Below are 14,682 nucleotides of genomic sequence, written 5' to 3'. Positions count from 1 at the left end.
AGTAGTGTGCAAGAAATGGGAAGCATCATTTGCATCATCTGGGTCTATACCACAAACATCTCCCATTGTATGTGGGCAGGGTCCACAATTAAAATCCCCACCCCAGATTATACAGTAGTCTTTACCAGAACTTCTTTGGGTCTTGTCCAAATCTCTCTGCAAATGCATCAAGATTTGTCTGGTGTCCGCAATTGGTATATTATTATAAAAATTTGACAAGACTAAATAATACTTATTATTTAAGTTGATTTTTAACACCTGATAACAGGTTTTAGACTTCATGAGGTCTATCTTGTGAGCATTTAACCTGTAAGACACATAGATGCAAAGGCCGCCCTTATTCCTTCCCTTACTTGATGCAGCGCTGAACTGGAAAATTTCTTAAAACCATTAATATGTAAGATGTTATCAGACCAAGTTTCCTAAATACTTATAAGGTCAAAATTATGGATGAATTCCAGCCAGGCAGCATTAGACAGTTTAGCTTTAAGACCTGCCACATTCCAGAACAGGATCTCTATTTCTTTCAGTCTAGGCCCAGACTGTGATATACAATCAGTGGGGGCAGGGACTACGTTGGGTCCACCAGAGCTATTTGGTGTTTCACGATAAGAAATGCTGGCCTTCGACTGAGTTATTTCACTCTGAGTATTACAGTTGTTACAATGATTAGCGGCATTTCTTGCCCTAATGTCGGGCTGTTCAGTATTTACAAGTAAAGCTGTACATTGCGAGATTGTTCCTATTGATTGACATTGTACCCTATTGCTATTACTGTTACTGAGTCAATCGTTATCTTCTAGGGAAGAAAGGGCCTCAAATTTATTAGTCAAAGGTATGCTAAATTGCGTGTAGTGCATGTTATTCATGAAATGTGCTGGGGGTTGCATCTCCTGTCCTGCGTGTCGGAGGTGGTTAGTGGGGGGATAAAAGTAACCCAACGGGAGTACATTTATTCATGATTGGTCACATAGAGGGAACCCTGTAGGCTTAAAATTTCTTGTGTTAAATTTGGTGTTCTAAAAGTGAGGACTATGCAATCACCCGGGAGCCTCTTATCACATTTCCCCACCCATCCCACTCTCCGTGCCATTTTAAATTCGCTAAATAGGGCATCAGTTAAGCCAATTTTAAACCCGAGCCTGCAAAGAGACTTATTATGTAAAGTCTCCCAGGATTCAATTGATTTGGACGTGGATTGTGGTACATTTGCCAATATTATTGTAAATGGTGTGGCTTCTGGAGGTAGATTCAAGGTCAGGCCTTCTTCATTTACCCTGCCCCTTACCCCATATGTGATCTAGGGGTTGGGCAGTCTTTGATTAATAACGGGTGCTATATCAGATGGTGCTTTATTATAATCTAAATTAAGATGACTCGTATGTCCAACACCCCTCCCAGATTGCATGGCTGGTTGTGAGATGTCCGCCATATGGGGGTTGGCTATATTTCCACCATTTGATGTGCTCCCTAGACACCCTAAGCAATTGGGCGGTATGTTATTTGTGCCTACACCCTGTATTTTGCTCAACAGTTCCTCGATCGCCAGGGTCATTGCCAGCAGTTTCTCTGTTGTGGCCGAGGCCGATAGTGAAAGTTGATCGTATGGGGCATTGCCAGAGCTCTGCCCCTCACTGGACACCAAAGAGATCACGGAAATGGAACAAGACTCCAGGCGCCCAGACAAATCAATCAATGTACCTTCCAGAAGCTTTAAACGGCCGTCCAATGAGGCAACATTTTTGTCTATAGATTCCCTGATCCGACCAAGGGCAGTGTCCAATACTGTCATATTAATGGCATTAATTGCTGTGCCGTCCTCCTTGGGCAGAATTGCGTAGACAATGAAACTTCCATGGTCTGAGTACCTACAGAGCAACTCTTTACCGCTGTATTGGTCTGGGAGTCACACTCGGATTCCTTTTGAAGTTTTTGTTTTGATGGACCCTTACCCTTCTTACGGTTCACGGATGCCTTTGCCTTCGGCTTAGCCTTTGTGCCCCCAATAGAAGAATTGGAAGTCCGGGTTCTAGAGGCTATGCTTGGCCCGTTAGAGATATCCATTTGTAGTGCTGGCGGCTCATCATGTACAAGGGCCAACACATCCGAGACCACTGGTACTGTCCCCAAGTTATAAGGTGATGAGCAGGATTGGGTTAAGTTTTGGGAGATACCTGCTGGATTATGTAATCCTAATGAGGTTCGCCTTGAATGAGATAGGGGGTCTAGAGACAGCCGCCTCTCTGTTAGTTCTATCTCATGGCATAGTAATGATTCTTCCCTCGTTATAAATGCGTCAGATAGTCACTCCACCACGATGTTAAGTACCAATCCCGCTTCACACGAAACAACAGAAAGTTCTAATTAAAATCTGTACCTGAAGGTCGTTATATAGGTGGTATGATGTAGGGCCACTTGTTAGAGGGGGAGGCCCAGCCCAGCCTCCTCCGGGCTTCGACGGGCCCGCCCTTGGCCCACACGCGTCCCGCGCTGTGGGATCCCCCGGAGAGTTTTATGGACCCGGTGGCTGGCTGGCGCTGCTCCTCACGCGAGACCGCACTACCTTGTGGGAGATGGAGTCCAGGCAGTCCGCGGTCCGTGTTCGGGAGCAGAGAATTAATAATACGGAGTCCTGTGGTGGTGCCACAATATCCCAACAAGGGCCCAGGCAGCAGCACAAACAGCAGAGCAGCAATACGGGCAAGTAAGGTTGTGATCATATCAGTAAGAGCCCCAAAAGGAAGTCTATTTTTATATTGACCCTAGCTGCGGACTGTAGAGGCTGCAAGAAGGGCACCTCTGCCCAGAAGAGGACCTTATCTCATTGCATCATCTTGTGCATCACAAAGGAACTGACTGAGAGAATCTGCGCTCAGTCCCCAAGAGCAGAGTCCTTTGCATCAGCACTTGTCAGGGGTGTTCCTGTGGCTGAGATTTACTGTGCGGTGACATGGGCTTCCCTCCTCCACACCTTCACTAACCGTCATTGCATGGATTCAGAGGAGAGGAGGAATGGCCTGTTCAGACGTTCAGTGCTTCAGGGTCTTTAACAGCGTTATTTTCCACCGCAATGACTCTTGGTTTGATTCCAGAATCATGGAAGTCTTCCATAACTGTGGTGATTCACAAGAAAGGGGGGAGAGATGACCCCTCCAACTATCGGCTAATTTCCCAATTAGGCAACATCAGGAAAATCTTTGGGAAACTCTTACAGTCACGACTCGTGACCTGGACAGAGGAAAACAATAATCTCTCTAACCTTCAGGCCGGATCCTGAAAAGGCCAAAGTAGAATCGACCCGGCTCTAAGGTTGTACATGATCTGTATGAAGTTCGTGTCCCTGGAAACTCCCCGCTCTACTTGGTCTTAAGAGACCTAGAAACAGCATTCGATTCTGTTGCCGCTCCGTCCTTCTGAGTCTTCTAGAGGAAGGAGGTTCTCAAGCAACTATTTGAGTATCCGAAAGGATCTGCCGCGGCAATCATTCCAGAGTAAGATTTGGTGTAAAAGAAGAATGCACAAAGAAGTTTGAAATAACCATTGGCGTTGGGCAGGGTTGCGTACTTGCCCCAGCTTTATTCAACATTCACATCAGTGGAACTGATTCTCTCAGGAATCTTCGTCTTGATGTTCCGATATTGGAGAAGGAAAATATTCCGATCCCGCTGGTTGCAGATGATGCAGTAATATTAGCGCGTACTGAAAAATCAATGCATCAACTTTTGGAAGGCTTCGAGCTATTCTGTAAGGTACGGAAGTTAATAATCAATAAAGAGAAAAATATATGATAATTATTCATAAATCAAAGGTATTGTTGACATTCAGGATTAATGGTAAACCAACTAAGCGACTTAAAACATGACTACCTCTGCATACGAATGGATGACCATTTATATTGAAAGCTCATGTGGCGAAGGCGGAAACAAACTTAACGCCACTATTCTACATTTTGCTAACTCTAGCAGCAAGAGACCAATAAAACTAGCACTGATGCATTCAAGACAAATGCACGTATGGCCTGCGCTTATGGTGCTGAACTGTGGGATTTTACAAAAGTTCAGGCTCTTCTTAAACTGGGAAACATCTTCTTGTAACATGTACTAAACCTGGGTCCTGGAATCCCACTGACAGTATTAAGAGCTGAGCTGGGGTTCACTGGTGGATCTCACCCCGTAAGATAATGGATGCGAGTGTGGTCAAATCTATCCTTTGCATCATATAGTATGGTTCCGCAGGAACTGCAACGATGCAGGATTACAATAATTTACTCCGGTTCAAGCACGCTGAGAACATTCTAACATACACTAGTTGAGTAGAGAAATAGAACTGATGAATAAGGCAACACTAGAATTGGTTAAAAGGAGATATTGTGCATTCATGTGGAGCACGCAAGAAGCAAGGAAAGGCATCCTTCCGACTAATTACCAGAAAGAAAAATGTGAACCGCGCCTGGAGCAGTTCATGGACTTGCTGTTCCCTGCTGAGAAAACGGCTTTATATCTCATGTTCAGATTAGGAAGTCTTCAGGTGCGGACCTTAACTAAATCATGGGTAAAGCCCCTGGAGGCGGAGCTGACACATGTTCCCGTACATAAGGGGGCCCTGAGTCATTTATGCATTTTATGCTGCTGTGTGATATGTTGCATAAAATCCGTAGGTACTAACCTACGTCCACTTTTTCTAACACGTAATCTGAGATGCTGCAGTGCAGCACTTTTCTTATGTTATAGAACTGATCGTATGGAGATTTGCCAGGCAGTTGCTTCGTATATGCAGACCTGCCATAGACAGCAGCGAAGGAAGTGGGTTCAAACCATAAACCAACTGTAGTGATGGTTTTGAAATTTTCCGTTTATCTCTGGGGGCTGTGCTCGTCCTTTGACATATTTGCCCTCATAAACAGGGGCGTAGCTCGACTCCAACATGAAAGGCACTGGAGAACCGTATGGACTGGACAGAGCATCGAGAGGTATTGTTGCACATTTCTACTTGTACCTGCACTTTATAAAATGCTCGCTTAGGTGTTGGCAGTCTATTGGCCCATATCTGAGGGTTTAATTTCCACCCGGCTGTCAGCAAAACAAACTATTCGGACAATCCTTGTTTTTTTTAACACACTAGGTAACGTCTGTGCAGCAGGCTTGTGCTCTTCTTTTATTTCTGATGTTTATAAGACAGCTGTCAGGCTTGCTAGGGGTTTACTTGCTCTGAGTAGGCAACAAGCAGACGGAGATGCCGGTATCTGCACCTATGTACGTGCTTGTTAGCTGGTACGCTTTGTAAGATCTAATGACCGCTCTATCTAATTGATTGGTTTTAAAAGTGATATACGTCATCTATTTGCACAAGCATTTTACGTCAGATCATGGATTATGCGCAAAGTGTAGTATTTGTATGAACTGTGCTTAAGTCGTTTTAAATAGTTTTATTATCTGCTGTAAATAACGCTGACAATAAACCTTTGCTATCAAGTACCACACCTGCAGGAATGCTCAGTGGGTTGTGCGAAGCTAGATTTAACATGGTCGTCTGTGGAAGTGTGTCCCTCCAGAAATCAGAGTAGATCATACGGTGGGGGTCAAGAAAGGTTTATTTAAGTATCACAGATGCAGAGAGCCCATCCATCATCAAGCTAAGACCAACGGACAAATGTCTCTATTCCAGCTCACGGCCTAGCAACCATCCCCACATTCCAGAATATCATGACACAGGACGTCACACCTTCTACCCCTTACATATAGGGAGGAGTCACTTTAGTCTGGTGCTCAATTACATGTGTGTGCTCAATTACATGTGTAGATGTGTCTGGTGGTGCCTGATAACTGAAAGGCACGCATTTGTTTACATACAATTTCAAATATGTCTGATTTATTATTCCTATTACCGCGCTTTCAACCTTGAGAAGGCCCATCCTAGACCAGTGTGTGGACAAAACACATGCTGACAAATCGAGGACAAAGGGATTGGGACATGGTCTAGAGACACTGACAACAAATCCTACATCAAACCTCACGTTTAACTGATGAAGCGCAAAGAGCGATATAAAGCGATATACTGAGAAAAAGTAACCTTGAGAATTGCTGCAAACTAAAGTAAATTAAGAAAAACTAATAAAAGAACTACATATCCACAGCTGTGAGACCTGGAAGCCGATTATTTCTCAATATAGCCCTAGTTTATGATTACCCTACAGTACTCACATTATCATCCGCGCTAGAAGAGATGGGAGCCTGGGGTGTCTGGTCACAGAAGCTCATTTACATACAAAGGGGGTGACAGCCTGTTCACAACGCACAGCACAACTTGTACACAGAAAAGGGTAAAGACTTGAGTCTCTTTTTTCATTTTCTTTAATATATCCTGCACCTCGCTCTCTTCTCTTTCTCTCATTTCAATTCATCATAAATTAGTCAAATTCACTATTGCTTTATCAGCAGGGCACAAGTCGGGGGTAGCCACAGTTTGAAGGGGTCCCCGTACTATTATCTAGAAACAGGACTCAGTTCCACCTAGCTCCTTAGCCTGCGAATGATAATTGTTACTTTGTGCCCCAGCTCTGCAGACACAGGCCTCTGAGTGTTTGTGTGAGTGGCGCAAGAGAGGAACAGAGTACTTGACAAATTTAGCCCTTCTTTTGATTAATACACTGTAAATGTGAAACACATTGGGGCTTAGGGGCTGGATAAAGAATAACGTCAGGAAAGAAACGCAAATTAAAAGCACATTTTATTTATACTCTGAAAACTGTTTAAAAATGTAATTTCCAAGTTTCACATTTCTGTTTAAAAATATTTACACTTTCAGTAATTTCCGAGTTTAGTTACAAAGTAATAGTGGGAAAAATACATGATGTATAAAAAACTGAAACCAAAAATTTATTTTTACATTATTTTATGTTTCTTGTTTTGTGTTTTTAAAACAGGCCGTCAACCTTTCACGTGAAAATTAGTATAAGGGCCTGACATCACTTCACTATTTTCCTTACTTGTGCGCTGTTTATTGGCATGACATGGGTCTATAGGTATTAAAAATAAACATATACATTCACAGGTGTTCAGTCCATTTCTCTGGTGATGTCACACATTGACATGTATTTGGCTGCTTCTTCTATTTTTAGGTGAGTACAAATAACGTACAGTTCCCCCTCTTTCCATTTCTCTCTATTTCTCGCCCCTTTCTTTGTCTCTCTCGCTCTCTTTATCTCTCACCCTCTCTATCTTCCACACACTCCTGTTAGCGTTAGCTTCATGAATGTCACTGCCACTTCTGGCATTCATACGACAAATCCTTTAGAACATTGGAGGACAAGGGACAATCAAGTGTGGAAGATGAGTTGCTGGGACTGCAACTGATTGTCCAGTCACATATATACTTTTGATGTGGGATTTCGCTATTTCACAACATTCTTCAAACAGAGTCGACTGCTTACAATGGCTCAATTCTGGTAAAAAGTAGAGTTTGGCAAGTCACAAAATGAATAGGGTGAGCCATGTCGGAGAGGAGCCACGGGTCACACTTAGTTATAAGGCCCGAGGCATGAGCTGATCCATCAACCGATAACAGAGTGTAAAAGATGCAGCAAACATTACTTAACCCCTTGGGTGCTCATGACGGAACGGTTCCGTCATGAGCGTCGGTTGGCCTGTGCTCATGATGGAACCGTTCCGTCATGAGTCCATAGGTTCTTTAGAACCTTCAGCACTGCAGCGGAATTCGCGCAGCACTGAAGTGGTTAGAAACAAGGTATATGCTCTTTTATATCTCAAAACAGGTTATTTCTTGAACACCTGTGCTTCACTTTAGTACATCACATATACTGCAGTGGCATTTGTTAATAGTAATATCTACATTTTACCAATGAAGTTTCCCATCTCCAGAGCCCTGACAGCATGTCCACTCTGGGTGTGTTTGGCTTATAGGTTTTATCACTAATCCGACAAGTTAGCTGAAAATATCGTTGTTAGTCCCAGTATTGTTCAGTGTTGCTTTTACAGATGGTGTGGTCAGGTGCGATTGAATGTTTTTCTTTGTATCTCTTTTTCACTAAATAAAAATCAACAATTTTTCTTTTCTTTTAGTCCACATTGTGCTAGCCTCCCACTGTGTATCCTGGTACATCATGCTGCTTTGCTATGTGTACGGAAGTGAACAATCACTGAAAACAAACACATTTATAATTCTGTAAATACTGTTATCTATTTTACTTCTTTACTGCTAGTCCGGTCTTCTATCACCTGGCATTTCAATGTCCCACATAATTTGAATTGAATCTTTTTCCGTAATTCATTCCTCTCACAATAACTGCACTGTTCTGCTCTTGTCGATGTCCTCAGATGGGTCAGTATTATTTTTGATGTTCTTAAGTTCTTTCCGGAGTCTCTGTGTTTGCTGATATGTTTGGAGGTTTGATAAGTGACTAAAGCTCTTCCCGCGTTCACTGCCGCTGAATAGTTTTTCCCCCGTGTGTGTTCGCTGATGACTTTGAAGGTGTGATAACTGACTAAAGCACTTTGCACATTCACAGCACTTGAATGTTTTTTCTCCTGTGTGTGTTCGCTGATGAATCCTTAATGCTGAAGAGCCGCGAAAACTACTGTCACATTCACTACAATGATAGGGTTTTTCCCCTGTGTGTGTTCGCTGATGTGTTTGGAGGTTTGATAAGTGACTAAAGCTCTTCACACATTCACTGCAGTTGAATGGTTTTTCCCCTGTGTGTGATTGCTGATGTATTTGTAGCACTGATAATTGACTAAAGCTCTTCAGATATTCACTGCACTTGAATGGTTTTTCTCCTGTGTGAGTTCGCTGATGAATCCTTAATGCTGAAGAGACGCGAAAACTACTGTTACATTCACTACAATTATAGGGTTTTTCCCCTGTGTGTGTTCGCTGATGTGTTTGGAGGTTTGATAAGTGACTAAAGCTCTTCCCACATTCACTGCAGTTGAATGGTTTTTCCCCTGTGTGTGTTCGCTGATGTGTTTGGAGGTTTGATAAGTGACGAAAGCTCTTCCCACATTCACTGCAGTTGAATGGTTTTTCCCCTGTGTGTGCTCGCTGATGTATTTTGAGGTGTGATAATTGACTAAAGCTCTTGACACATTCATTGCACTTGAATGGTTTTTCTCCTGTGTGAGTTTGCTGATGAATCCTTAATGCTGAAGAGCTGCGAAAACTACTGTCACATTCACTACAATGGTAGGGTTTTTCCCCTGTGTGTATTCGCTGATGTGTTTGGAGGTTTGATAAGTGACGAAAGCTCTTCCCACATTCACTGCAGTTGAATGGTTTTTCCCCTGTGTGTGTTCGCAGATGACTTTGTAGCACTGATAACTGACTAAAGCTCTTTAGACATTCATTGCACTTGAATGGTTTTTCTCCTGTGTGAGTTCGCTCATGACACCTTAATGCTGCAGAGCTGCGAAAACTACTGTCACATTCACTAAAATGATAGGGTTTTTCCCCCTTGTGTGTTCGCTGATGACTTTTTAGGTCTGATAACCGACTAAAGCACTTTGCACATTCACTGCACTTGAATGGTTTTTCTCCTGTGTGTGTTCGCTGATGAATCCTTAATGTTGAGTAACGACTAAAAATCATTTGACATTGATTGCAATGGTATGGTTTTTCCCCTGTGTGTGTTCGCTGATGGGTTTGTAGATTTTCTAATCGATTACAGCTCTTCCCACATTCACTGCACTCGTATGGTTTTTCCTTCGAGTGTATTCGCTGATGTCTTTGTAGGTGATCTAATCGACTAAAGCTCTTCCCACATTCACTGCATTTAAATGGCATTTCTCCTGTGTGTGTTCGCAGATGATTTTGCAGGTGTGATGACTTACCGAAGCACTTTGCACATTCACTGCACTTGAATTTTTTTTTCTCCTATGTGGTTCCACAGATGGCTTTGTAGGTGTGACAAGAAAGTAAAACACTTTGCACATTCACTGCACTTGAATGGTTTTTCCCTTGTGTGTGTTTGTTGATGTCTTCGTAGGTTTGATAATCGACTAAAGCTCTTCCCAGATTCACTGCACTTGAATGGCTTTTCCCTTGTGTGTGTTTGCTGATGTCTTTGGAGGTTTGATAAACAACTAAAGCTCTTGACACATTCACTGCACTTGAATGGTTTATCTCCTGTGTGCGTTCGCAGATGAATCCTTAATGCTGAAGAGTAACTAAAACTACGGTCACATTCACTACAATGATAGGGTTTTTCCCCCATGTGTGTTCGCTGATGACTTTGTAGCTTTGATAATCGACTAAAGCTCTTCACACATTCACTGCATTTAAATGACTTTTCCCTTGTGTGTGTTTGATTATGTCTTTGAAGGTGTGATAACTGACTAAAGCACTTTACACGTTCACTGCACTTGAATGGTTTTTGTCCTGTGTACGTGTGCTGATGAAGCTTGAGTAGTGATGACAAACTAAAGCTCTTGCTGTATGTGTATGATTCTTCTTTCTTGGTTAGTGTCTGTGGGTCGGGTATATATTTGTCTACATCCCATGACTGCATTTCCTGATGGGCCGACATGGCTGATAAAGCACTTGTGTTTTTCTCACACACTTTAAATGTGTGCAGTATTTTGCACGTTTGATTTCTGTTTTAACAATAAAATGCAATAGCCACCAAATATTTGCCACATTCCTAATACGTAGAAGGTGTCTTTGTAGGCGATTGTGCCTTTAGATTAGATTATGGCTATGCACGCTTGCGGGTAAAGATGTATCTTCCTTTTGGCTGGTGCAAATTTTAGAAAACAGAGCAGTGTGGTAGTCACATCATACCGATCCCATGATCAAATCTGGTGTTGGACACTTGTTTATACAGGATGCGGTTTGTTATTGTTGTTGCCTTAATTTTCCTAAGGTCATTTCTTCATCTTGTGGCGTTGAGGTGCACGGCTCAGACTCTTGCAATCACTGAACTGCCCTTGATACTTCATCCGGGATCTGTCAGTTTGTGTGCAGGTTCCTCTGTCGCCGACTGCGCTGATGTTTTCCTGAATACTGTAGCTCCTTATTTCTGCTATTATTGAACTTTACACCATTCGCTTCATTATTGATGGTCATTTCGTACATTCAAGGCTTGTTTTCTGTTGGATGTAAAGATATTTAAAATTACTAAATTGAAGCATAATTGAATGAGAATTCACAATGTTTAACTGGTTGTAAAAGACATTTCAGGGGAGGTTTACTAAATCTCCAAGCAATGCACACAGCCCCACTGTGCGATGCTGCGTTGCGTTGAGCGACGGGGAAGGAGCAGGAGAGCACCATATTTTCAAAGATATGGCTCTCACCTTCCCTTTCCCTTGCACGGGCACAGATTACAGCGGCCCTGAGCCATGCACACACCTTAGCACCAGAGCGCTAGGTGTGTGTGTGAGTCCAGCTTAGGTTTTGTACAGGAAAGAGACACTTCCTATACAAAATACTATGCCTACACAAGAGGAAAAGCTTTTCCCACTTTGTATGTTTGTTGCACAGTGCTGCACGCATGCAAAGTCAGAAAATGAAGGAGAATGAAAGCATTTCTCCTTCCTTGTGCGTAGTTTAAAAGGGTGCAGTTTTCTCACGCTAAACCCAATCTACTGTATTTGGTAAATTTGGTTTAGCGTGAGAAACCATGGGTGGTTGCACAGGAACGCCCAAGCACCCTCCTTGGCAGCCCCCATGGTACAAAGTAGCGCGAAGCCGTGATATGCACTGCTTCACATTACTTTAACGTTATTTCCAGCGCTAAACAAGTTTAGCGATAGAAAGTAAATTAGGAAAAAAAGATTTTGCACTGTTTTGTGTCACTTTTGTGACGCAAACACAGTGCAAAATCTTAGTAAATCTCCCCTTCTTCTTTACCGCCTTTGAAACTTAGCAAGGAATATTTCATCACACACAGATATTTAACTAAAAGTTCTGTTGATCAGGTGATATCTTAGTAATGTCTGAAAAGGGGGTGATTTACCAGCGTTCACAGAGTAAGGGCGCTCACGGAGCACCCAAGTGCTAGAGGTATAGCTTAAGATAGACGCATATGGTCAAGATTTCATTGAAACAACAATAGATGTTAGAAAAAGAGATGGATCAGGCTGGGCTGAAAAATGTCCAGTAACTCTTTACGAAGAATAGAACAAAAGTAACTTTATTCACACACTTCTTCTCATTTCTTTCCTATTCACTTAAGATCATCTCAAATGCCAACTCCTGTCTTTACCTCGCTGTTCATAAGTCACCTTTGACACTTTCAACAGCTCCCTTGGTTCAAGCCTTTCTGGTTTCTTCTAACCTGGGTGATTGGAACATTATTGTCAGTTGAGGGGGGTTTCCTATCGCCATAACATCTGTCCAACTCCCTGAAACTAGTGCAGCTTACAGCACCCGTTTCTGGCCCTGAAAGACAACTTTAAAAAGCAAGTCTTTAGTTCTTCCTAAATTAGATAAAGTTCTGTAAGATGCAGCTCCTTCCAGGGCTTTTGTGTAAAACAGAACAAGGGGTTCACTGTAAGGCCCGTCCTTTACATTATAAGCGCAGATAAGGCAATCAAATGTTGATTCATATAATTTAATATTCAACAATTTCAGTCATTTAGTACTGATAGAGAATCCATCACAACCAATAATTTACCTGAGATATCCCCTCAGCAGATTTGTGCATATTACTCTTTTTTTCCCCCTTTTCCACCATTACATGGCATCTTGCATGACATTGTCCGTTTGGGGCCCAGGATGACACTTTGTGACTGGATGGTCTCTACGGCGCATTCTGACACTTGCCTGCACACTTGGGGAGACGCTGGGCTGGTTCCTGGGCTGCACGCCCGCCGCTCGTCCACCACGCGGCAGGGGAACTACAGCCCCCAGCATCCTCGGCGGTGACACGCCCAACACAGCGCACGGAGGCGCATAAAGACCGGAGGTCCCTGCAGGCGAGCGGGGGTCTCTACGGCGCATTCTGACACTTGCCTGCACACTTGGGGAGACGCTGGGCTGGTTCCTGGGCTGCACGCCCGCCGCTCGACCACCACGCGGCAGGGGAACTACAGCCCCCAGCATCCTCGGCGGTGACACGCCCAACACAGCGCACGGAGGCGCATAAAGACCGGAGGTCCCTGCAGGCGAGCGGGGTTCTCTACGGCGCATTCTGACACTTGCCTGCACACTTGGGGAGACGCTGGGCTGGTTCCTGGGCTGCACGCCCGCCGCTCGACCACCACGCGGCAGGGGAACTACAGCCCCCAGCATCCTTGGCGGTGACACGCCCAACACAGCGCACGGAGGCGCATAAAGACCGGAAGTCCCTCCCGCCTCGCGGGACGCGCGCGGGCGACGCCGGGCGGAGCCCGGGCAGAGGGCGTGCCGTCTGTGGCCGTCTAGGGACGAAGAGGGACGGGACTGACACCCCCCTAAAGCCTCCAACTTCAACATGGGTAAGCGCAAACTCCAAACATCACTCACTGGTGGGGCTGGCAAATCGAAGGTTCCCCGTAAAGCTCTGGGCTCAGCAAGCATTATGTCCTATCTCACGTCTGCTGTGGGGAAATTGAACCAGGAGATTGCAGCAACAGAACGTGAACTGGGGCTAGACACACCTCTATTGAATAACCCGGTGCCCCCACTGTCTGGGAGACAAGCTATACCTTTAGAGCCCACTGTCCAGATCATCACCACCAAGGATCTGACATTACTACCCCAATGTACTGCAATGGCTCCTGATGAACTCAACTCGTTGGGCACTGTTGATTTTCCAAGTTGTGCACAAGACGCTGTAACCCCAGTTATTAAGCGTACCAAAAAGCGCGTAAAGAGATCCAAAAGGTTTTTTACGCAGCCGGCTCCCACATTGCGCTATGCGCCTAGGAGACTTGAAAAAGGCATTAGAGACTTGATTGAAAAAGTGTTCACAGATAAAATCGAAAGTACCCTTATACAGATTGCTAATGACATTGTAGAGACTTTGAAAGATTGTGTCTCGGAAATAGTGGGGAAATGTGATAGGTTAAGCACGTTGATATGTCATAAAGTACCTGACTGTGCAACATTGCCTCCTCCGGCTACGCTTGCCCCTATTGTCCAATATGATCCATCAATGGAAGGGATAGAGTCAGTCACCATGCCTGCCCCAATCTCCCCCCCAATTCCCCCTGAGCCAATAAATCTAAAATCTACCATCAATTCGGCCGGGCACACTAACCCTTCGCCGCTGACCCTTGTGGGGGATAAGGTCAACACTGTAGTCGGGCAAATCAACGTACATTCAAGTGAACAATTACAGGGAGCAAGGAGATTGCGGGGGAAGCCCCGTACCAATCTACCACCTGAGGCAACCCCCTTTGTTGCTGTCCTTGTAAACATTCCACACTTGAACCCAGGGGAGGTGGAGTCTCAGTATACCCTATTAGCAAATATAAAAGCATGGTGTGATGAAAACTGTTCTGGGCCAAGGGACATATCCACCCACATCACTATGGGGAGACGAGTTGACTGGTTGGGGTACACGTCAAAAAATCTTCCTGGTGATTGCATTATTGTTAATTTTAACAGACCCCATGAGGCTGCCCGTTTATTCTGGGATGCTACGGATATAAAGGTTGGAAGGATACGAGCTGTTCCACTTGGTTATTTTTATCCACGGCCAATCATCACCAATTTACCACCAGGCAATGAAAAGCAGCAAGG

At 44.1% G+C, this 14,682-nt stretch overlaps 1 protein-coding gene across 1 annotated transcript; it reads right to left on the bottom strand.

Moving 5' to 3' along the window:
* Positions 1-3,021: 3,021 nt before the first annotated feature.
* On the bottom strand, positions 3,022-11,356 carry LOC144805632 (uncharacterized). Its single transcript, XM_078672152.1, has 4 exons — positions 11,310-11,356; positions 9,939-10,202; positions 8,595-9,865; positions 3,022-3,113 (listed from the first exon to the last, which is right to left on the bottom strand). Exons 1-4 carry the CDS (start codon positions 11,354-11,356, stop codon positions 3,022-3,024), a joined length of 1,674 nt encoding a protein of 557 aa, XP_078528278.1.
* Positions 11,357-14,682: the final 3,326 nt, after the last annotated feature.

The sequence above is a fragment of the Lissotriton helveticus genome (genome assembly GCF_964261635.1).
Source record: "Lissotriton helveticus chromosome 1_1 unlocalized genomic scaffold, aLisHel1.1 SUPER_1_unloc_17, whole genome shotgun sequence".
In the NCBI taxonomy this organism is placed as follows: Eukaryota; Metazoa; Chordata; class Amphibia; order Caudata; family Salamandridae; genus Lissotriton; species Lissotriton helveticus.
The sequence above is the reverse complement of the archived record's forward strand: the minus strand, read 5'-3'. Positions and strand labels throughout refer to the sequence as shown.